Genomic DNA, 25,901 nt, shown 5'->3' with positions numbered 1-25,901 from the left:
TTTGACATCTTGCCAAATGAGCGACGCAGGTTATACCACCGAACGTTGTAAACCCAAACCGTGTGTAATCCATCGAGAAAGGTGATTTTGCACGTTATGAATTCTTGTAGGACAACATGTGACATTACAAACTTTAAGATAGCTTACTTTTAGGGGACGCAAATACGCATACAGTATGACCGCACAGAGAACTCTCTTCTTGCAAACTACCTCAGCAGCATACTTGCAGCATGTTATATATTGGCGAAACAAAGCGTCGCCTAGGCGATCGCTTTGCTGAACACCTTCGCACTGTGACCGACAACAAGCTCGCATACCCGGTGGCCAAACATTTTTTGTACACCACCCCATCGCGGTCAGTCTGACATGGCTGTGTCTGCTATTATTTCCATCACCGACTCTACCCGCCATAAACTCGAACAGGCCACTATTTTCAAACTCGGCACTTTGGCACCAGCCGGCATGAATGCATACTTTAACGCGTTTGACCGTTCTCTTGTTTGATTGGCTGTTTTTCTTTCTTGCGTTTTCACGTTTCTCTAGCGAGTTTTTAGTACTGATGAAGGGTTGCACCCGAAACTTCTGTGCATTTTAGTCTCTGCTTTGCAAGTGTTTTATTTCCCGCTGGTCGGTTAGTATTTTACTGTATTTGTTTAACTTTGCAGTTTTTATCTTAACAAGTATTGTATTTCCCGCTAGTCGGCCAATTTTTTACTGAACTCTCTTCTTGTACCTGCTTGATTCATTTCAGCTGTAATATCGGTAACATGGGAAAAACATGAGAAAATTGGTTACTTTATTACATTGAGAACAGGAAATAAAATTTCCGTAATTTCATCGATATACACATCAATAAAATAGAAAACCGAAAAAACGTCTCCAACCGCAGACGTGTCAGTCGGTTCTTCAAGAAATACCAGTGATTCCACACTCGCTTCATACAGGAGTGCAACCAAAATGCTTCTTACGGTGACTTGTTGAAAACCAATCATGGTTCCCGTTATCTCTTCGTTAGCAGTTTCCTGAAATACCTTGACCTGAACTTTGTAACGTCGAGTGCTAAATTGAGTGTTTCCTGCATCCGGGTCTTGAGTTTAAAATACTAGCACACTCGACAGCACATGAATTGCCGCAACGTTAAAAATACCGCCAGCACCACTGTGTTGATCACTGGAATTCACAGCTCCGTACATAACGTTTTTGACACCTTGCCAAATGAGCGACGCAGGTTATACCACCGAACGTTGTAAACTCAAACCGTGTGTAATCCATCGAGAAAGGTGATTTTGCACGTTATGAATTCTTGTAGGACAACATGTGACATTACAAACTTTAAGATAGCTTACTTTTAGGGGATGCAAATAGCATACAGTTATGACCGCACAGGGAACTCTCTTCTTGCAAACTACCTCAGCAGCATGTCATTTCATCTCCACGTCGCTATCCAGAGATCGCCGTATGTCGAGTTGATCATTAAGCATGCAATTGTACCAGCAGTGCCGAAATGTCATACGCATGGTTAAATGTCACTATTTCTAATTTCAATGCTTACTTCGGTCGCAGTGCCTCTTTCTCGATTTTGTAGTGAACAGTGGAATGAAATGCAGATTTTTGTTTCGGTATCGCCGTCCACAAACGTGTGTACAGTAAGGTTAATAAGCATCTAAGTCAATATACTTGTATTAGCTATTATATTGTAGCTTTGTGACGTCACTCCCAGATTGTTACTGATAATGTATCCGATTATCCAGTATTGTGCCCCCAGATGTTTTTTTACATCTACAAATTCACTGGCATTGCCAAAGTTATAAAATAATTTCAATAGTGTAGCCCGGGCCAACAATGGACTCAAGCAAGAAACTTTGTACTTTCGTCAATCATTGGCCGGGCGGGGGTACATTATTTGCGTAAGTATTCACTGAGAATATTTGTTAATCTGTGGACCTTGTCAGAATATATTGCTCTAGGTGCAAGTTAATTAAAATTGAAATCACTTAAAATGCCACTTGCTTAATACATATCTGCTGTTGGAAAACTGGTGTTTTCAGTTGCGTCAACATCAATAAAACAGATTCTTATTGATCATCGGACTTTCGGACTTCATAATCAGTTTATATTTTAGACTATCATGAAAGGTTTTTATTTTTTGAATTCCCTACCTACTGAGCAGTGTTGTTTTATAGAATAGCCTTCCTAACATTGCCAGGTTTTCAAAATTCGTAAGTAAGTTACAATGCAATGAGAGTAATACATGTCTAACATGAGAGAGAGAGAAAATAAAATTATAGCGAAATTGTAGCGGAATTACGCTGTAATGCTTGTTTATTACATTCGTTGCCGTGTGTATCGTTTTAGTTACCGTTTGTTTTCTTCCATATTTCAAGAAACGAAGAAGTAAGCTTATACTGAGATATGAAGCCTACACTTGAAGCCATATTGAAGTTTGTCGTGATTGGCATTGCCGTGAACTTTGTCATTCAGAACCGGGCGACTGAGCGTCACCTGCACTGCCAGTAACTATGTGACATTGCCAAGTATCAGCTCCAAGTGTGAGTGCTGGATGTGACAATATCTTAGGCAAGACTGTGCAAAGCTTGACTCGACAAATTCTCCTTTCAGTTTATGCCGTCTCTACCTAGGAATATGTCTGTGCTCATCATAAAAGCCACCATTACCCAACCAGGGTTCTACGTGAACAATGCCAGTGGACCAGTTTTCGTTCAACAATGTTGCAAACGTTTGTCATTGACTCAAAACAACTCCTGGAAGTAAACTGTCTTGTAATTGGGTAACATAAACATCAATTTACATGTTTAAGAGAATCTTGTAATCTAACATGAAATTAAACAGACTATTTTGTCGAATCATCAGTGAAAATAGCTAAAAGTTATTCCAGAACTGCATGCATCATATTGTCGCTCACTGTTGCTGGGAGCTCTATAGGCCTGATATTCAGAAGGCCAGCTTTGTTCCTGTTCATAAAATGAACATGTGATCAATAGTTTAAAACATAGGCCTATATTTCAATTCCAATTCCAATTCTTAACTTACAAGTTAATAGGCGAGTTAATATTTTTGAATTATTAACTTTCCAAGGGCGAATAACAGTTAATACGTACTGTAAAAAGGCTACTAGCACTGAGAACGAACTTCAAGGAAAGGCTTTAAATTATAATTTCAATGGCATGTTTAAGCAGCTAGCAAAGGAGATAAAAATAAAACCTTTAATTTCGCTGATGAGATGCATCCTATTTTCAATAATATGGAAAGTTAATATCATAGGCAATGAATTTAAAACTTTAACATTGCTTACGATTGATTAAGTTCATAAAGCAAAAGTGTTCAACTTAGAATACATTACTTTGGACGTAATTTATCGGATGAATCATCCATATTTTTGTTTTGTACCGTCTCAAAAGTTTTAACTTAAAAAGGGCTTCAAGTAAAAATGCGAAATTATCATAGATTAAGTTAGTTATAAATTCATGATATATGGTGACGAATTATATAAATATACGGTAATTTGTCACGAACGATTCAGCAGTGTAAATAATATGTGTATACTGTTTCTGTTAACGTCAAGAACAGTTACGGTATAATTGAATGGTCAATCCTTCAGGAGTGGCCATAGTTATTAAAATTAGAAAGGTTTAAATGCCCAGAAACCGTTTCATATGCTGTAAAATGCTAGAAAATAATTCACCAATATATAACATTACATTCATCGTCTAAATATGAAACATGAGTTTATGTTGCCCTATAAAGGCAGAAGACTGTGCCTTTACACGTCAAAGTTTTACGAAAACACAACAGCAATGGTTCCTTTTGGGCAATCAAAGGTCGTTCGAGTGTAGATATCTAAGCGAGACCATACTTAACACGTCATCAAATACTTTCCATACACTGAAGTAACATTCTTACTGGCTGTAAATTAATGACCAGGTTGACAACGAGTTACTTGTACAGTAGATATTACTTTTACAAGTACTATGCGCTACTGACATTACAACAAGGGTTGCCTTTTGACATTTAACCCATGTTCTGTTTATCTCGAGGTATTTTTGTCTGACGGAGAGTGACGTTATACTCGTCTGCAGTTTAAAAGTAAAATTTAGTTTCAAACAGGTATGTCATGCGTGTCAAGGAAAACAACAACGTGATTTACTCCATGAGGTCATATCGACAGCAAAACCAAAATATCGTGACATTATTTACATCAAGATCTTACAGTTCCGTTGCTGACGTTAAAGCAAGCAGGTACTTTGAAAAAATGGAATAAAAAATACACCGTTGGGTAAGACTTTAACGTGAGTATTGGCTTTCCAATCCAACACCTTGAATTCGATCAGACCGCCTGATGATCTACGAAACGTAGATATGTTCCATTAGGAGGTTTCGTGTCCTGCTTCCCTGAGTTGCGGTTGCGCCCTCAGCTCATCTGTACACTCTTCTTGTGGCGAGTTTTCTTCTGATTTTTTCTTTCGTTTCTCATTGCGCATCATCAAGAGTATGGCACAGGTAAGAAACAAGGTTACAAAAGCCAGCGTAATGATTACTATGATACCAATGTTTACCAACAATTCTTCACCGTCCCACGATGATTTTTGAATAGGAACGTCTTTTATATAGTGAGTTCTAGTTAGTCTTCTAGATGATCTCGATGTTCTCTGTGACGGATATGTCGCTGTTGATATTGGTGTCGTCTGTTTTGTTAACGAGTATGCTGTACTTTGTGGCAGAGGTACTGGCACCGATCTGGGCAATATGTTCCGTGCGGTTAATGCATCTATTAATGATGTTGTAGCACTCTGTGCTTGCCCAGCAGTAGACACATGCGTTGTGGTTGGACTAGCTGAAGACACTGCCATGACAGTTAACGATACTTCAGTAATCCAGTGGTACAGGCCATTTTGAAATTCCACACCACATCGGCAGAGGCCACTGTCTGTATTCTCAACTAACATGAGCTGGAGATCGTAAGAGTAATCCTTCATCTCAACGGACAACCGAGAAGATCGATCGTTGCTAGGTAACACGAACTCATTCCACGTTATCATTGTCATATCTTTTTCCCAAACAAGATTCTGATTCGGAACGAATGGCGCCGCCTGACATGTCAGCTCGATTTCGTCGCCGGGACGAGCAGATATATCATACTGTACGGGATTGACACGTTTTAAAACTGTCATCATTCCTTCTAGTGACCATTCGATTTTACCACACTCTAACTGTAAACCACATGATCCTATGTCTTTCAACGTGACGTTTTTTATGCTGATATTGTAAAAGCCTGCTGTATAGTTACCGATGATTTCGATTCGGCCAAACTGTCCATTAGAGATGAGATCTTGAAATGTCAATGTCTCAGAATCTTTCATCCAAAGAAGGGAGAGACCCGTGCGTAATATGTTGGCTGTGCACGGCAAGACAGCTGTTCCGCCTTCGTAGATACCAATGTTAGTTGGTTCTCTCCTGAAGAATTCGTAAACAGTAAGTGTTGCTCTGCTTGACCAGTTGTACTGACCGTTGCCATACTCAACACCACAAATGTAGAACCCCGAGTCGCTTACTTCGGTGTGTTGTATTCCGATACTGCAAAGTCCTTCACCTCTGTTGAAGATTACCTCGAACGGTGATATGATAGCGTGTTGTTTGAAGTTATTGTACGAAATTTGCGTGTTGTCTTTCACCCACACGATAGAATGGTGATCCATGAGTCCATCAACTCTGCATGTCAGAGTCGCTTTCTCTGTCACGTAAACAGATGTGTCGGTAGGTTCTTCAAGAAATACCAGTGATTCCACACTCGCTACATACAGGATTGCAAACAAAATGCTTCTTACGGTGACTTGATAAAAACTAATCATTGTTCCCGTTATCTCTTCGATTGCAGCTACCTGAAATACCTTGACCTGAACGGTGTAACGTTGGGCACTTTGGGTATTTCCTGCATCTGGGTCTTGAGTTTAGAATATCAACACACTCGGCAGCACATAAATTACCGCGGATTTAAAATGTCGCCAGCACTACCTGGTCACTGGAAGTTACTCCGTGCATGCATAAAGAGTTTCAAGTCTTGCCGACTGAACGCTGCAGGTCTGAGAGTTTTAGATCCCAGCCGTTTTTAAGGTAGAATGCGCCTCGGGGACAGATATCCTGACTCTCAAACTTTTCCAATTCTTTTCTGGACCACCACTTGTGGATACTCATTTTGAAACCCTTAGAGAAAGGAAACATTTCACCATCTTAGTTTTTTGGAAATCGAAAATTTCATTTTTCCCCCATAGTGTGAACACAGGGTTGGCGGCAATTTTGTAATTTCTAAATATCGGGGAATCATAATTTGTATCTCTTGTACCAATTTTTGCAGGGTGACCCCTGATTTTTATTTTTGCTTTGGTGAAAGAATGTTCGAAAGTTTCATGGAGGAAAGTTTGAGCAAAAGTTTAAGTCTTTCGTTCTCGAGGAGCATAGTGCCTTAATCAATCGAAAAAGTAGTAATTTTGCACGACAGGACAACATGTGACATTACAAACTTAAGGATAGCCTTTTTCGGCAAAGCAAGTACGCATGCGTCCAAACAGAGAACTCTCTTCCTATAATGGTTGATTAGATTCAGCCATAATGTCGGTAACATGGGATTTATATGAGGTAAAGAGGTCAATTTACAACAGTGACAATAGGAAATAAAATTTCCGTAATTTCATCGATTTCAATGCTCATAAAAATAGAAAACCTCTGTGTTCGATGTGCTGATAACTCAATTCAAATATCAAACAAATTCATTGATAAAGGGTGAGCAGATGTTATGGGAAAGTTAACAATCCCATTTATCACAAAAGAATACGAACGTGCGTTTCTCCTTCTGAACGTCTCTTCAATATATTTTACCTGTAAGATTGACTTGATTTTACAGTTCACATAGAGCTAATGATCAGTATTATCTAAATGCAGACTCATACTCCTGTTATAGAAATTACAATATCATAATAGGAAGCAAATTTCATTTTTAAATAAATGAAATTGTTTAGTTATAGTAATCAATTTCTTTGTATGACATGTCATTTTATATCCACTTTGCTGTCCAGAGATCGATCATTCAGCATGCAACTGTACCAGCAGCGCCTAGACGCCATATGCCATCATATTCTGCTACCGTTTTCTGATTCCGGTGCTAATTTCGGCCGGCGTGATTTTTTTTCTTGATTTTACGTCATCGCTTAAGTAACGCCACAAATTTGACTCATCATACCACTATCAACAACCTTTTTAAAAACAGTGGAGTGAACAGTGGAATGAAATTCGGATTCTTTTTTTCGGTGCCGCCGTCCACAAACGTGTGTTCAGAAAGGTCATAGCACCTAACTCAATATATCAGCTATTATATCATAGCTTTGTCAAGTCCAATGAATTTTGTGACGTCACATCCAGATTGTTATTACTAGTACATCTGATTATCCAGTATTTTGGACCAAGATATTTTCTTCATCTACGAATTCACTGGCAAAACTATTGCCAAAACTATTAAATAATAGCAATCATGTACCCCACCCCTTGCCAATATGGGACTCAAGCAAACGTTGCACTTTTGTCAATTATGGGTCGGGATTGGTACATTCTTGATTATTAGTATATGTTTTACTTTGTCGCAATGTATTGCTCAAGTTAGATTGAAATCAATGAAAATGTTACTTTGTAAATACATATCCCCCGTGGGATTATTTTCTGTGAAAATAATTTTATTTTGTATTATTCTTTTCTGAACACAACTGCGTCTGAATAAAAAATGAGATTTATTTATTTATTTTATTTATTAAACTTCATCACTGGCATACAAAGACAAAGAAACACAATGACAAACAACGAACTCACCAGGAGTGACACTAAACATTAGAATAAAATGGCCGCCAGTGAAAGGTTGAGACAAACAGGTGACGAGCACCTCTATAACTGCCCCACCATGCATCAAAAATTGAAAAATAAAAAACAATAAGGCACATGATCTAATGCACAATAAAAAACAATTAAACATACAGTAAAAAATAAAGTCGGCAGCTGTGGAACAGTAAATAGACCGGAGATTGTTATTAATCATCACACATCATAATAAGTTTATATTTCAGACTATCAATAATTAATGAATTCCTTCCCTATCAAGCACTGTGGTTTTATAGAACGACCGTACTGACATTACTAGGTCTTGCAAAGTTCTCAGCTCAGGTACGTACACGATATGAGTATGTCTAACGTGAAATATGTTTCTTTTAACGTAAGGACTATGCAAAATAATTTCCATGTCATATGGTCACGAATTCCATAAATATAATTTGTCATGAACAATCCAGAGGTGGAAATAAGATGTCTGTACTGTTTCTGTCAACTTTAAGAACGGTACAGTTCAACAGGTCAAATCCTTCGGGAGTGGCAAAAGTCGTAAATGTCGGGGACGTTTAAATGTTTAGAAACTGTTCCACTTGCCGTAAATTGCTAAAATTTTTATTCAAAGGCATATTGCATTTATTACTGTTTCCGCCTAAAGACAGAATACTTTGCTTTTATGCGTTAATATTTCGCGAAACCACAGCAGCAGTGGTTCCTTTAGGGCAATCAAAGGTCATTCGAGTATAGATATCTAAGCAAGACTATTGCTTGGTACGACATCAAATACTTTTCATTAACTGAAGTAGAATTCCTGGCTGTAAACTAATACCCATGTTGACAACGAGTTACTTGCACAGTAGACATTACTTTTACAAGTACTATGCGCTACTGACATTACAACAAAGGTTGCCTTTTGACATTTAACCCATGCTCTGTTTATCTCGAGGTATTTTTGTCTGACAAATAGTGACGTTATACTGGGCGGCAGTTTACAGGTAACATTTCTTTTCAAAAGGTATGTCATGCGTATCAAGGAAAACAACAACATGAGTTACCTCATGAGGTCATCATGTCGACAGCGAAACCGATGTCACGTGACATTTCTCACATCAAGATCTCATAGTTTCGTAGTTGACGTTGTAGTGAGAAGGTACTTTTGAAACAATGGAATAAAAACCAGATCGCTTGGTAAGACTTTAACGTGATTAGGTGCTTTCCAATCCAACACTTTGAATTCGGTGTGAATGTAATGAGGGCATTACAATGACAGGAGTGACCCGATGATGGCACTCCTTCACATGAAGGTGAAAGGCCAAAGGTGTCATCACTCGAATTAGTCCCATGAAGTTTAGGTACACTTCTCAAGCTGTCTTCCATTGGAAATATCCTCCTGTTCTCCTAATCTCACAGGTAGCCAAACATAACGTCAACTTCTTTTGCATACATTAATATGTCCAAACCATGATAAGCAAAATTAAATGTCTCTTATTCAAAATGTAAGAACTTTATTGCCAAACAAAATAGTTTTGTTACATAGCCTTTAAAGAACATCAAAAAACATTAAACATTAAACATTAAACATAACTTCAGAAAATCTGACCCAGTCAGAGTGGAGTTTTGAAATCTTGAAATTGGGAGAAAAGAGAACCCAGGAAATTGGGTGGTTTGCATAAATTTGCATAATTTAACACTTCTTTATCACGCAGCCTACGACTGATTGACAAGCTAAAAGGTGAACCCAACCAAGATTTTAACTTGGGTCAACAAACTAATTAAAATTGCATAAATATCTGCAAAAAAGTTATTTTGAGCAGCGTACGCTGAGTGTGGGGTGCAGCGCCCCTTTGGTGTTTGTAAAATGTTATTAACGATTTGATTATGTGGTCACTGATACACCAGATATATATATATATATACTTTTAAATGCGTTCGAAGTTTCTGTTAATGCCACGTATATCACCATATAGAAGGGCAATCAATATAATAGAAAGCTACATGGCCATGGAAATATGTATTTAGCAAAAGCGTTCCTTGAACAGCTGAAATACTTAAACAATCAAGTGACAGTGCATTCAAAGTTGTGATATTTTCTTGAAAAATGACAAATAATGATTTGTAAAAAGTCATATAATGAACTGAATAGAAAGATTTTCCTGTTTAATCTTAAGTAAACAGCAATGAATATATGAAGGAAAAGAATGAAAAAAATATGTTGACCAATTTATGATAATGTAAATCTCTGGTAAAAGCAACTTAGTACGTTTCATGTTGTTACTGAGTCCATCTGCATGTTCTTTATAATTTCATGATAAGAAAGCAAGATTTCCAAGGAATGAAGAGATATCGCATTTCTACAGTAGAAGCTGTTCCTAATAAGTTTATCAATCAAAATATCAAATCAATGAAATATCACACAATTGGTATTCTTCATCCTGTGAATTTGAATCTGATAAAAGCGTCAATCGTATACCCAAAATTGGCCGGACTGTCAAATCTTTGAATGATCAATTTTTTTGGAGATGACAAAAAAGTGTTTTATGCTGCAAACATACAGTCAATCACACAAACGTTCGCTGGAGTGATACTTTCACCATTAATATCTGATTGGCGGTACAACTATATCATCACTTAATGTACATTTTTTCATTGTGGTATCCCTCCCTCCACCCCACCCACCAATTCTCATTGGTTCTGCGGCAAACTGTGGCTGCATCAGAAGCCCCTGCATTAAGCATCATCTTGACTGTTTTGCTGTCTGTGGTCAACAAAGGGGTTGTGAATTTTTATGAAAAATATCACATCCACAGGAAGAAGATTCTGATGTGGACAAACAGGAAGATGTAGACATTTGATATGATGATAATGATGATGACTGTCATAATAATTATCGCTATCACCACCACTGTCATGGTGATTAAAATAGTGATTGAGTTTACAATAGTGAGAGTTAAATTATGAGAAAAGAAGTTACAAAAGTAAGGAATTTTATCTCCTGCAAACGTTCATATAGCGCCGCCTGTGGCGGGGGTCAAGAGGTCATCGTGTTGGCTTGTACCAACCTCTTTTGCACTGAGATGTCCTCCAGGCAAGACTGCCATTTCGGCAGCTAATCGGCTGATAACGTCACATTTGGTTAGGTTGACGTAAAACATAACCAATATCATAAAACATTTCTTTCAAAAATTTTACTTCCATTCAACATTTTAGCTTGCACAGTTTAGACAATTAAACTATTGACAATTGATTTCAAAACATTCCACACTACCAATTAACATGATTTATTTTATTAAATTATCTTTATCTTCATAAAACAAAGAAGAAAAGCTAAAGGAAATATTCTGCATCCCTATTTTAAGAAAGAAGTACGTTGAAACTCCATTCTTTATCAGTTGCATTCTGGGTATGTGGAAAATCTCAATGAAATCTGTTTTAGCCGTATTGTATGCAGAATGTAATTTTTGTCAATCACTCAATCTACAATTCCTCAAAGCTTTAACAATGCTTCAGGAAACGTTTGCTTATATGAACTAACAATTGGAACATTGAGTTTATATACACAAATTAGGTTAATTTCGTGACATTTATAACCTAGAGTTTCAACATATCACTTGTTGAACATTCCCAAATTGTATGTATGGCAAAGAATAAAGTCACTTGTAGTCAGTTTACATGGCAATACAGGCAGAATAGCAGTCATTTTACAGGTAACAAATAGATAATTTGAATATATGCAAATGTAATCTATTTGCACCAACTGATTTCCTAAATTTTTAATATGTCATTAGTGGGACCTTTCCGAAGGTACAAATGGTGAAGTAATAATTTGAGTTGGCAATTAGTCCTAGGTTATGCCCTAAATTGACTGGACTTAAACAGAAGAAGGATTACAAGTTAAAATGATAAATAATTACTTAAGTTACGATTAAAAATTTATGTCATATGCTGACTCATTCCATAAAAAACACTACTGGAACTAATTTTGGATAATTTGATGTCATATATTTTTAAAATTTCTCAAAAGTGTTAGATGTCCTAAAGGTAAATGTTGCGACATTACAACTTACTCATAAAACAAGTGTATAACATAACAAGAAAAGGAGATGAGCTTATATTTGCAGATTAAACCGACATAATGTCACTATCTAAATATCCCAAATTAGTTCCATTCGTGTTAAAGGTAATTTTTCACAAACAACCAGGTAATACATGAGATGTCTGTATACTTGTTCTATCAGCGTTAAGAATGGTATGATTGAATGTTCAAATCCTTCAGGAGTGGCCCATAGTCGGGAAGGCTTATATGCATATATATATGATCCACATACCGTAAAATGCTAGAAATTAATCCAATGGCATATTGCATACCCCTTAATTATGTAGTAAAACGAAAGAAGGTGGCTTTAATTGTCCACGTTTTACACAACAGCAGTCTTTCCATTGGGGTAATGAAAGTTCATTCGAGTACAGAGATCTCGGCAAGAACATTTCTCGACACGTCATCAAGTAACTTCGATACACGGAAGTAGCATTCTTCTAGGCTGTAAACAATGCTCACTTGACATCGAGTTATGTGAATAGTTGACATTACTTTTACAAGTACTATGTGCTACTGACATTACAACAAAAGTTGCCTTTTGACATTTAACCCCTACACTGTTTACCATTGGGGTCACTCTGTCTGACAAAGAACGATGGCAGACTGGTCTGTATTATGCAAGTAAACTTTCATGTCTTAAAGGTATGTCATGCGTACCCAGCAGGACAACTAGGCGAGGTCATGTCGCCAGGAAAACTCATTTCTAGTGAAATTTTACTTCTCACTCTCAGATCTCAGAATCACGTTAGTAATTATGCCATAATGAGAATTGGTCTCTGATAAAAATGGAATGAAAACTGTTTCGTTTGGTAGGAATTGTGTGTGTATTTTCCAATCCAGCAATTCCAACATGATGTAGTGAGGACATTACAGTCATGTGAGTGATCCCGTGACTTTGGTTCAGATGTAGCAGAAAGGGGTCATCTCGATCTTCGTCGAAATTTCGGTGCACTTTTCAAGTTGTCTACTGCTTATAACTTTAACACTCTTCCAAATATATTCATATTATCATAAATGAGTTACCTATAAGGTTTACAATCTCAAACTTGTGACGCATGTCACAATGGGCGCCTTTGAACTTTGACTGTTCTGTCTGTTTATAGAAGGATTCCTCTTCAGCTTAACCCTTTGGGCGCCAAAGTCAATTTTTGTCGCCTATATCAAAATATACACATTTTTCCTAAATTTTACTAAAATTTTGATAAAAATCTGAAGCCAATAAAATGTGATGTTCACTTGGTCCAAAATTGTCAAAAAAATTACAGAAAAATTTACAAAATTTGTAAAATGTTACACAATATAATTTTGGTGGGAAAAATTACAGCGCTCAAAGGGTTAAATCGACTGCAAATTGTCACTATATATGTGAACAGTGTATTAAATTGGCAAATTCATCATGGTTCTTTCATAGGAACCAGTGCAGTGATGGCTAAAGTTCCCATACTGCAAATATTATTGGACAGGGACGCGTCAAACATCCTATGTTTTGACATCCATTTATCATCACCTCGTCAAGACAAGCTTCGAAAGTGTCACACAAATCCCACTTGCCTTTCTCTTCCTGACTTAGCAATATTACAAATTTGAATTTAAAATGCAACTTTGTCGCTAGTAAACACATTTTCAAGAAATTCCAAAGTAATGTTTATGATAGTTTTCATTATAAAACTGAAAAATCTCATAAAACCGCACTGGCGATCTATGGATAGATCTTCAAATCGCGAGTGCAAGAGCCTGGAAAATTTGATATTCTGTGTACTTGATGTGTATTTACTTCTGTTTATAGACTGCTCTTGGATACTGCATTTAGCACTATGCTACACTGACCAGGTACACACAAGTTTGATAACATAGGTCAATAAAGCCGTAAGATTGTTAGAAGTCCATTAAGATTAAATGTCACGGAAAAATTCATGAAAATTGATCCACTCAGATTCGTATTTCTTCGACAGCCTCTCTTCGTAGCAGTTTGATAAACGACAAAGGGGGAAATGAGACAATAACTTGTTATGTATCTTAGGAGCCTCATACCTGCACATATCTGATTATGTTCAGTATTTTTGTCCCGTCACATTTCCTGAACTAGCTGCTTTGCCGTGGAAAGATTCTCTAAAACTTTGTACGCTCTGGTGTCTCATCCAGCAATATGACTTCGTCTTTTTGTTGATTTCCCGCCATCGTATTATCTTCGCAGGACAGATTCTCTTCTTGTGACAGGGCAAGGCTGGTGGTGTCTGATTCGCTGTCGTCAAGGAGGCTTTCTCCCCTCTCTGGAATCTCTGGTTTCTCACTTTCAGCATCCTCGTCGGTCCCGATGTTCAACTGGATGTTTTCCGCAGCGCTGCTTTCAAATTGGTCGTCATTGGTCGATGTCTTTTTTACCCTTTTCAAACTGAGGTCAGGCTTACTGTAGAGATCATCTACATCTGCAACAACCTCCACTGTAGTATCGTTCTCTCTCTCTTCTCTGTGATGATGATTCTGTGTGCGAGTTTGGTCTTCCTTTGAGAGGTCAGCCATCTCGTTCCCTTCGATGAAATACGGGTTCTCATTCCCCGATTCAACGAGTCGCGAACTCAAGCCTTCTAAAGACTCCTGGTGTACAGGTAGCGAGTGTGCTCTCGACTTTTTCTTCCGTCTCTCGTGATTACGTCGAAGCACGATGGTGATACAGATAACTAACATGGCTGCAAAAGCCAGCGTAATAATCGCTATGGCTGCAATATTAACCCACGAATCGTCATCTTCCAGTGTTTGTCGGGCGGGAGCGCGTGTCTGCTTGGAGGACATAGAGTTTGTATTCATCGATCGTGTTAACGATTTTGATGTTTTCTCTGGCAGAGTTGCCGCTCTTGATTGAGATATGACGTTTTGTTCGGTTCCGATCATGGTAGGTACTTGTGAAAAACCGTTTACCGACGTTGTCAGCTTACGACTCAAGGTTGAATGTCTGTCGCTGGTTGGTCTGCGACTGACAGACTGGGTGACAACCAACGTTTGATCGGTTGTCTTTGCTGCACCAGTCGTGGTTCTGTCTTCCTGAACTGTCATCGTTTGAGACGCCGTGGTTGATACATCTACCGGAGATGTGGTACCTGACGACACTGCCATCACAGTAAGCAATACCTCAGTAAGCCAATGGTACAGACCATTTGGAAATTCCACACCGCATCGGTAGAGACCGCTGTCTGTATTCTCAACTAACATCAGCTGCAGATCGTAAGAGTAATCCTTCATCTCAACGGACAACCGTGACAAATCATCGTTGCCATGTAACACGAACTCATTCCACGTTATCATTGTCATGTCTTTTTCCCAAACAAGATTCTGATTCTGTACGAATGGTGCCACCTGACATGTTAGCACGATTTCGTCGCCGGGACGAGTAGAAATATGATTTCGACGTTTTAAAACCGTCATCATTCCTTCTTGTGACCATTCCGTTGTACCATTCTCTAACTGTAAACCACATCTGTACGATCCGATGTCGTTCAGCGTGACGTTTATGATGCTTATATTGTAAAAGCCTGCTGTATAGTTACCGATGATTTCGATTCGTCCAAATTGTCCATGAGAGACCAAAGTTTGATTTGTCAACGTATCAGAATCTTTCATCCAAAGAAGCGAGAGACCTGGGCGTAGTAGGTTGGCTGTGCACTGCAAGACAGCTGTTCCGCCTTCGTAGATACGTATGTTTGTTGGTTCTCTCCTGAAGAATTCGTAAACAGTAAGTGTTGCTCTGCTTGACCAGTTGTACTGACCGTTGCCATACTCAACACCACAAATGTAGAACCCCGAGTCGCTTACTTCAGCGTGTTGTATTTCGATACTGCAAAGTCCTTCACCTCTGTTAAAGACGATCTCGAACGGTGAAATAATACCATGTCATGTTTAGAGTCGTTGAACGAAATTTCCGTGTTGTTTTTCAACCATACGATAGAATGGTTATCCATGAGTCCATTAACTCTGCATGTCAGAGTCGCTTTCTCTGTCATGTAAACAGATGTGTCGGTAGGTTCTTCAAGAAATACCAGCGACTCCACACCCGCTAAACACAGTAGTGATATCAAAACACTCACCAGTCCTTGTGTTTGAAAAACACTCATGGCTCCACTCATTTACTTTGTGAGCTATCCCGTAATCTGGCTGGCTCTGTCGTAAATGTTCATGAAAACCTTGACCTGGGCTGAACAAAGTTGGTCACTTTCACCATTTCCTGCATCCGGGTCTTCAGTTTCTTCTTCCTTGTAATCGCACGAGTGCACATGCATTGTTCACCCGAAAACACCGCCACCACTATTGCGTCTGTCGTCAGAAACTACAGCTTCGCACTTTAAGAGTTTGAACCCATGCTGAACTGACGACGCGGGTCAAACCAGTGAAAGCTGTAGACCCTCGGCTGTGTTTGAGCGACTGAAACACTGTTTGCACGACAAAAGCACTGGCATAAATTATTTACTTTTGAGAAGAATGCTTTCAGGAAAGCAAATACGCACAGCCTATTCTCTGCTTGTACAGTGATTTCGATTACATAATCGGTAATATGGATCAAATATGAGACAATAATTACCTAGATGAGTAATTTCATTGACACAAGGATAAGGTAAACCAATGAATTCATCGGTTTACATGTAACAGAATGGAAAACCTCACAGTCTAATGGGGTTCTTTGTCACTATAAAAAACCAGCTAGAGGATATAGCGAATTCTATCAATACCCATCCATTCCTTATATTAAAACACTTATTTCTGCCCGTGAACGTCTTTGCATAAATGAAAAATATTTGAATTTGGATATATTTCCCTTCGGTTATACAATTACAACATTATAGGCAGTCACTCTCTAACTTTTTTCCATGCAATTTGGTAAATGCTTGGGTGAAATACGGCGGTCACTTTTTGACAGAAACGTATGCATAGTATATACAGTGATAGCATCCACAGGCATTCGACTCAATTCAAGCAAACAGTCACTGATGCAACTAGTACTAGTTGCATCAGTGGCGATTTGCTCGTATTGAGTCGAATGCCTGTGATTGCATCCAAGTCCTATATTCCTGATGAAGTTTCGGTAAACCATTCTTCAGCACTCTGTAAAGGAGAGTTAAAGGGACAAAGTCGGCCATTTTTCATGAATTTTGTTTGATACGAGATACTACTTATTTTGATTGACATGTTGAGAGATAATGAATTATGGGTGACCATGCATATACTCGACCCCGGTTTTATACACGATACAGGAAAGCCATCGCGATTATGAATTAATGGTCATGACTGTTAATTCATTTTCGCCATGGTTTTATTTAATTTGTCTAAAATTGGGGTCGGATATATGCATGGTCACCCATTAGCCTAATTCAGTATCTTTCAACATGACAAACAATATAAGAAGTATCTTTCATCAAACAAAATTCATGAAAAATGGCCGACTTTGTCCCTTTAATTATAGTGCTCTGCCCTGATGGGTAAATACACAAAATTGCTGGCATGTCCTTGCTAGTGCACCTCAATCATCATTGTCACCTTCATTATTGTTGTTGTTATTATCATAACATAGCCATCATCAACAACATTATCATCATCATCATAATCACCATCATCATCATCATCGTCGTCGTCGTCGTCGTTGTCGTCGTCGTCGTCATTATTATCGATTACGTGGACAACAAAGCTCTCATTGACGAAATTTTAGAGTCTCGTATAAGCCGGTGGAGACGAGCTTCCAAGTAATTTATTGTCATCATCAGAAAACAAAGAAATGTTCTTACCTTGCTCAGCGGACAACTTAAAAGGACCTAGTTAATTGGCAGGGAAAATAACTAAATCGTTTTTGGTGGTTCTGCCAGTTGGGAAGGCAAAGGTATGTTGCAAAGAAAAGAGATAGGGAGCTATCATATCGGAGAGACTGGGGATATTTTTTTAATTTCTTTAGTGAGTGAACGTGAAGCGGGGAGGGTCCCTCGTGACAGAGAAAGCCCAGATGACAGCGAAGAATTTTTTTCACAATTCGTGTGGTGTTGTTAACAGCTATCACTCCCTCTCCCCGTTTTCGTTGCTTTTTAAAGTCCGCAGAATAGAGCGTTCACCTTTAAGGTAATATGCACCTCGAACGTGAAAGACTTAAACTTTTGCTCTAACTTTCCTCAAGGAATCTTTCAATCATTCTCTTTTAAAATCAAGAATAAAAGTAGGGGGTCACCGTGCAAATTTTGGTAGTAGAGAAACAAATAACCCAAGATTTACTGATATTAGAAATTCAAAATGGCCGCCATCCCTGTTAACTCTATGGCGAAATGTAAAAATTTCAAAATGTCGAATTTCAAAAAACTAAGCCGGTGAAAAGTTTTCTTTCACCAAGAGCTTTAAAATGACCCCCCACATGTGGTATATCAGAAGAGAACTGTAAAAGTTTGAGAGTCCGAATGTCTGTCCCCGAGGTGCCTTCTACCTTAAAATCAACGCTGGTAACGTATTCAAGAGTAGACAATTTGGCTAGTACCCTTGTTATCATCATCACCATGATCATCATCGTCATCACCATCATGATCATCATGATCATCATCATCATCATCATCATCATCATCATCATCATCATCGTTTTCTACGCTTCAATGTTCTCTATTACGCGTTTATCAAAGTAGAGAGCTAATTCTGAATGAATGAATGCAGCAGCAAGATTGAAAGATTGACTTATAACGAGTATCTTTATTAATTGAAGGAATTGTTTACTGTAAAGATCCATCACACCATGACGAGCTTGTTCCCTGACAACTAAACAGGGTTGGAAGACGCACTAAATAAACGGTTATCATGGCTTTCACATTTACAGTGCAACGGTTTCTTGTATTCAACTAAGCTTCCAAAGCATGATTAAATTCCAGGAACTTAATATAAAAATATCAAATGTCATTTCCTCTTAAACAGAGGGTATGAGAATAAACTAAACATTTTTCATTTATGTAATGTCTATACAAGAATTTACAAGTACGTACATGATCATCAGATCGTTTGACAGACAATTCCTGCCAGATTTTTCAACACTTGACTTTTTTCTGAAAGAAAATACAATGCTATGCTATACATGTCCCAGAGAATTGTGTTATTACGACCGTTTTGGGAATTTACAAGTCTTCGATTACTGGCGTCGTTTTAATCAAAGCAGGACTTGGGAATATGCTGCGGCAAGAAAGTGAAACTTCTTTAAAAGTCTGACAATGTCTTGAAACAACATCGTACACTGAGTTCAGCATCGCAGAGAAATGTTACGATACCAGCACTGACCATCCATGCGTGGCGTTCGAACAGTGAGTGTGTCCCGGGCGCGTCTTTGGCACACTCAGGTCGAACTGGGGATCAACATTGGACGCGCAACAAGCGTCTGAATGACGTGCTCGCAGTTCTTCCAGACGGTGCAGCTCGTTTTCGCGCGCGAAGCCTTGTGTGATTTGACAATCACTGAGTGCATGTAGCTCAGAATTTACGAGGTGAGAAAAAAACATGGTTTGATATATAAGACACCTGTGACTTCGAAAGTCGAAAATGTCGACTTAGTTAGCCTCCGGGGACACACCCGCATGCGACTGCTTCTTGGCAATTACGGTATCTGCCGCGAGGCAACGTAGCGTGTCAGTGAACAATGAACAGAGCTTGGCAAGTGGATGGGTGGAGCTTGGCTTCGGCACTTCAGATCTTCCATTCACGATATTTCCAAACACTCCTAGAACGCTCTTTAGATACAAAAGACATGAGTTAAGAGCTAAATACAGTGCAACAAAGAAAAATGCGTAAGAGCATTTATTTCTGTCTCTTAAAAAAATCGACTATTGTTAGAATCAAAATGAAATGCAAATTAAACTGTTTTTCTCTCTCGATAAATATTGTTTGACAATATGCGGATTTGGTCTACATATATCGTTTGAGTGTATAGAAATCGAATTTTAACGGAAAAATTAAATTCAAATTGACATTAAAATGTTTTCAAAAACATAATTCTGAGTTGAGTGAATTGTGCTTTCCAAACAACAGCAGCGTCATACTCTGTGGAACCAGATTCTTATCACTTTCAAGAAGCTTTTTATTTGTGAATTCCGGTATTTATAAAAGCCTTTGAATATATAGAACGACTTTGGTTTCACACAGGTCATGCAAAACTCTCAAGTCATGTATTATAATAACGAAAATTGTTATAAAGCCCAATCTAAATTCTTAGATTATTTACAAATTTAGACAGTAGTGAATATACGGAGAGAGAGAGACAGAGAAACAGAGACAGAGAGAGGAGAGAGAGAGAGAGAGAGAGAGAGAGAGAGAGAGAGAATATACGGAGAGAGAGAGACAGAGAAACAGAGACAGACAGCGAGACAGAGACACACAGACACACATACAAATAGCCAGTCAGACTGACAGAATGAGACAGACAGAGAGACAGACGGGTCAGCGGATATACTGACATACACAGATAGACAGTCAGACCGACAGACACAGACAGACAGACAGACAGACACAGACAGACAGACAGACAGACAGACACAGAGAACGCACGCGCTGATTTCGATGTATCTAAAATATGATGGTCACCCGAAGCGTTAAAACATACATCCATGCGTCTTTGAGGTAACTAAAGCGGTGTTGTAAGGAGAATCAAAACATATTTTCATCGAGCGTCTGATTGAAATGAATAAAACGAAGATTTACATAGTCATTGCAAAATTCGTTCTACGTATCTGGCTCTAGCGTAGTCAGGTTTGCCTAAGTGCACATAAATTTTCCCATCAAATATTCCATTCAGGGAAATTTAAAACTTTCACTGTTCCAAGACATCATCCATCGATTTAATCACATCAATTTCGTCTTCAGCTTTAGTTTTACTATTGATGTCAGGAGCACCTGCACTGCTTGTTGTCATGGTAACATCTCTGTTACCTCCCGTCATCTGACCGTCGTCATCTCCTGGTTTAAACTCGCATTCAATTATCGTTTCTGATGAGTCAGCGGTCTCGGTGCGCTGATTGTGATGATCATTAGGAGAGACGCTATCCGCCGCTTTCCAACTGTCTCTTCCATTCCGTTCAATCCCAGGGGGTAACTCGTCCATTACGGAGGCACTTTCTGTAACTTTTCCTTGACCTTTGCCATTCCGACGATTTTGAGAATCACCTCCCTCTTTCTGGAAAGAATCCGCCATTTCATCATCGTCCAAGAGAACTGGGTTTTCGTATCCCTCCTCCTTCAACCTCAGCTGCAAGTTTTCCAACGTCGTGTCTTGCGGCGAGTATTCATCCGCGTTTTTCTCCTTTCTTCGACGATTGGCTCCTGTCAGCGAGAGAACGCAGATTATCACCAATACCACAGCAACCAACACCCCGATAACTATGACAACGATGACAATCCAAAAGTCATTACCCGTGCTGGGTACCTTGACCGTGACACGCCGACGTGTGGTGTGATCTGTCTCTGCTGTACTGGAGGACACGTAGCTCGACCTATTGGTAATCAGCTCACCGCTGCCAAGACTTACCGTCGACTGCCTTGTAAACTCTGTCGCCACAACGTTCAGCTGAAAAGCCGCCAGCCAATGGTACACACCGTTGTCAAATTCCTCTCCACACTCGTACTTACCGCTGTCTGTCTGCTCAACGAAAGTAAACGTCAAGTTGTAACTGTCACTGTCTTTTCGGGGGACAACTCGACTCCGATTGTAATTATCTGAAATAAATTCATTCCAGGTGACCGTATGATTATCTTTCTGCCATACCAAAGTTTGCCTGGTTTCGTAGGTCACAACATCGCATGGCAACACCGTCGAGTCGCCGACGTAAGTAGATTTTTCAATGGGTAGGAGGTTTTCACGTTCTGAAACCGTCAACCTCCCAGGAAGCGACCACCGTACGCTTCCATCGTTGAGCTCGACGCCGCATTGGTAGAAGCCGTTGTCCACAGTGGTGACATTGCGAATACTGATATTATAAATACCGACAGTAAAATCACCAACGATCTCGCTTCGATCGGACAAATCGTCTACATCATCGATGGTATCGTTTGTGGCGATGATTTGCGAGCCTTTAGCCCACACCAAGCTTACACTTGAACCCTTAATAGTGTTGACAATACAGGACAGCAAAGCCGTTTCTCCCTTATAAACGCCAATGTTGTTTGGGTGATGCTCGAAGTATCTCAGAACAGTCAGTGTACCTCCATCGGATGTGACGCGATTACCGTTACTATCCTCAATGCCGCATCTGTAGACTCCGCTGTCTTCAACCTGTGCACGCGTTATCTGGATGTTATACTCTCCTCTCTCTCGGTCCATCGTAACGACGAGGCTCGAGCCGCTGTAGTTTGAAGACACTACGCCATCGGTCGAGATAACGTGATCACCTTTCATCCAGACTAGGGAGTGGTCTTCGAGGAGACCGTCCACTTCGCAGGCGAGAATGACAGTCTCGTCCACATAGGCCGTGGTGTTACTCGGTTCTCGGATCAAAGTGACGACTGATTCCACGAGTGGAGAGCTTGACAGTAAAGCCAAAACTAAAAATGTAGAGACAAGTCTTGAAGCCATCATCATAAAGTTACTCGGGCTTTGAATCTTTCCTCTCGTTCACTGTCTAGATAACTTTTATCGTGTGTACTGGAGTGACGTTCCCCAGTGGCTGTTGTTGGCCTACCCACAATGCGTTAAAAGCTAAGTACAAATGCCTTCCCAAATTTGCCGACGATCACGTGACCGATGTTTGATGACGACACCCCTTGACAAAAGCTAACACCTGTACCTTGAACATTTAAACCAGTATCGTATTTCCTTACAAATGGTGGTAGTTACCATCTTAATGGCTGTTCTAAAGAATTTCTCCGAAATTGGTGCTATTTTGTCATCAAAAAAGGCGCGGAGCAACAAATGGCGGTCAAGTGACGATCGCCAGATTCCAAAGAACACCTCGAGGTCGATGACCTATTAACTTCGATTGAGGCCTGACTGAGAATAGTCTCTTTGTGCAACATAATGTCTTGTGCTCCTTCGGTTTAAGGTAGTATGCGCCTCGAAAGTGAAAGACTTAGCTTTTGCTCAAACTTTCCTTAAGGAATCTTTCAACCATTCTCTTTCAAAATCAAGAATTAAAATAGGGTTCACCGTGCAAAATTTTGGTGATGCAGAAGCAAATAACCCAATGTTTACCGATATTTAAAATTCAAAATGGCCGCCATCCCTGTGTTAACTCAACGGAGAAAAATAAAATTTTTGATTTTGGAAAAACTAAGACGGTGAAAAGTTTTCTAACACAAAGAGCTTAAATGAGCCCCCACAAGTGATAGGTCAAAAAAGAATTGAAACAGTCTGAGAGTCCGAATAGCTGTCCCCGAGGCGCGTTCTACCTTAAAAGTCATTTTCCAAACGTTACCCAGGTTACTGCCAATTTGAAATAATATATCAGTAAAGAGGCAAACTTGGGGAAACCATGTCGTGAATTCCTAAAACATGTTCAACTGTTACACTTTGAAATCTTCAGGACAACTAGGCTTACTGAAATTTCTTCCATTGTCCTCAAATGACCTTTCGCTTCACCGACCATAAGGCTTGCAATTGAAGCCCTGCATTGTTACAAGCTTTCACTAATATGACTTTAGGTATATTATGGCTTGCAATACTCTTCAACATTCACTGAGTTGAAAGTTGATTTTTTTCCTAAGAGCGGAGGTACGGTATTGTCGCGGTGTGGTCCAACTCAGGTGGAATTCCTGAGCGTAGATTAAATAATGCATGGTGGTCTTTGCATAGTACACGGAGGTACTATTCTGTTGTATTGAATTAAGTCGTGACTTATGAGAAGGTCGGTGAACGTTTGGAACCCTACCACTTTATGCCCTGTCGTCTTACTCTTGTCTTGTGTGCAGAACTTGTGTTATTGCCATTTCTATGGAGATTGCATAAATGTCTCCTAGAAATATAATCGTCTTATATTTATACACTTGTTTAAAAATGACTATTGCCATGTGTGCAAACAATTACTCTGGTCACATCGTAGCTTATCAAGCGTCAAGTTACATCAGCCATGGTCTGATGGTGACAAGGTATGCTCTGAAAAACAATTTCCTTCGTGATCAGCTTACATAAATATATTATTGCGATCAACAAAATTCTTTGTGGAACAACCGTCAACAATAGCAACTTTGAATAGTTTCAGAAAGTAAACAGTTATTGTTTGTCTTTCATTGAGTTACATTGTGTTTCCACATTTTTCAAAAACAAACAAATAAACAACCTGTTTCATTACCTCATTAACCAAACTCACCATAATTAACTAGAAAATGGTCGATCGCATGTCCATGGCCTGTCTTTGTATGTCAACGTTTGTTTTATGCGCCTATCTTTGTTAGATTACTCGCAGACTTTACCATGTATAAAGTTGAACATATAATCGTAATTTATGTCTGTACCTTCGGTCATTTTTTTCAACAACCCCTGTGCTCTTTCGAGCCCAGGTCGAAATAACCTTATATCTTTGAAACCAACAATGCACATAGCCCATGACAGATGGCTGGTTGGATGAATGGATACTATTAACAGAATGATATGAGAGTTTTAACTTCGGTTCAGCGGAGTCAGGTAGATGCGAAATACCAGACAAATACCACACAAATTATAAAGATTCATGTTGATGCTGTGCTCCGCGGATGTACCGCCAGAGGTATGTATTGGGTATGTTTTGACAATCAGCTCACTGTCGAACGAATGGCTAAAGGTGTGAGACATTGCTATGTACTATCAATCTATCAATCTATCTATCTATCTATCTATCTATCTATCTATCTATCTATCTATCTATCTATCTATCTATCTATCTATCTATCTATCTATCTATCTATCTATCTATCTATCTATCCATCCATCCATCCATCCATCCATCCATCCATCCATCCATCCAACCAACCATATGTGTCTGTCTGTCAATCTATGACTACATGCATGGTTGGTTTCAAAGCTGGACAGGCAATATCTCAATGGGACACATTCGCCATTCCATTACACATTACACTCCTGCATTGCTTTGACACCCTAAGTGGACCATTAGAAGGTGTTGTGTAAATGGACTCCATAACTACATAAGATGATCTCTTCTCTCGCTGCTTTACTTACTTCTTACTTTCTTAGGAACATTATTAGTCTCTCTCTGTGTGTGGCGAAGGGCCTCTCTCTCTCTCTCTCTCTCTCTCTCTCTCTCTCTCTCTCTCTCTCTCTCTCTCTCTCTCTCTCTCTCTCTCTCTCTCTCTCTCTCTCTCTCTCTCTCTCTCTCTCTCTGATGTTACGCCACTCATGGTGTTGTCCTCGTCAGTCACTATCCGACGTATAACATTTTGTGTATAATGAATAAATCAACTTCTTTATACAAATGGCTAAAACATTACACCGGTATTGCATAACGTAGAAATAGCTGATAAGATATACCCTGTAATTTACCAGTCGTAAACTGTCCATGGATTGCACATTTTATGAAAAAATAGCTCTATAGTAACTTTCTGTTGGACAGGCAAACACTGAAAGACACAAGGTTACAACTGTAATAACTGTAATACAGTAACGTATATATATAGCATAATACTCTAAGTGATTGTCTGATCCGATATTGCTTTAAACATGGTGAGGACAGAATATTGACAAAGTTCAATGGCGGCAGTTCTATGTGGCACAATGGATCGAAGTCTTACACGAATTCAGCTATTCAAAGTGACAGCTTCGTGTGCTCTTGAAGGTCACGCTCATTCTGAATGTATTTGAATTAAAATGTACTCTCCCATGCAGATCGATAGTAGAGTTATGATAATGTAAAATGGACAAATTAGGTATGATGATGCATAAATGAAATTTTCTTTCTTATTTTAAACATCAGGTAACGTGTTCGAATTTAACAAATAACATTGAAAATCA

General features: G+C 39.1%; 1 protein-coding gene across 1 annotated transcript; it reads right to left on the bottom strand.

The window, feature by feature from the left end:
* Positions 1-20,780: 20,780 nt before the first annotated feature.
* LOC139141548 (polymeric immunoglobulin receptor-like) lies at positions 20,781-22,538 on the bottom strand. Its single transcript, XM_070711141.1, has one exon. The coding sequence runs from the start codon at positions 22,536-22,538 to the stop codon at positions 20,781-20,783; it is 1,758 nt and encodes a 585-aa protein (XP_070567242.1).
* Between the last annotated feature and the right edge of the window lie 3,363 nt (positions 22,539-25,901).

This window comes from Ptychodera flava, chromosome 10 (assembly GCF_041260155.1).
Source record: "Ptychodera flava strain L36383 chromosome 10, AS_Pfla_20210202, whole genome shotgun sequence".
In the NCBI taxonomy this organism is placed as follows: domain Eukaryota; kingdom Metazoa; phylum Hemichordata; class Enteropneusta; family Ptychoderidae; genus Ptychodera; species Ptychodera flava.
Note: the sequence above shows the minus strand (reverse complement) of the source record. Positions and strands in the feature narration are given on the sequence as shown.

What these genes read in the sequence shown, in the direction of transcription:
- LOC139141548 (XM_070711141.1), bottom strand. Translation starts at nt 22,538, where the DNA reads ATGGCTTCAAGACTTGTCTCTACATTTTTAGTTTTGGCTTTACTGTCA.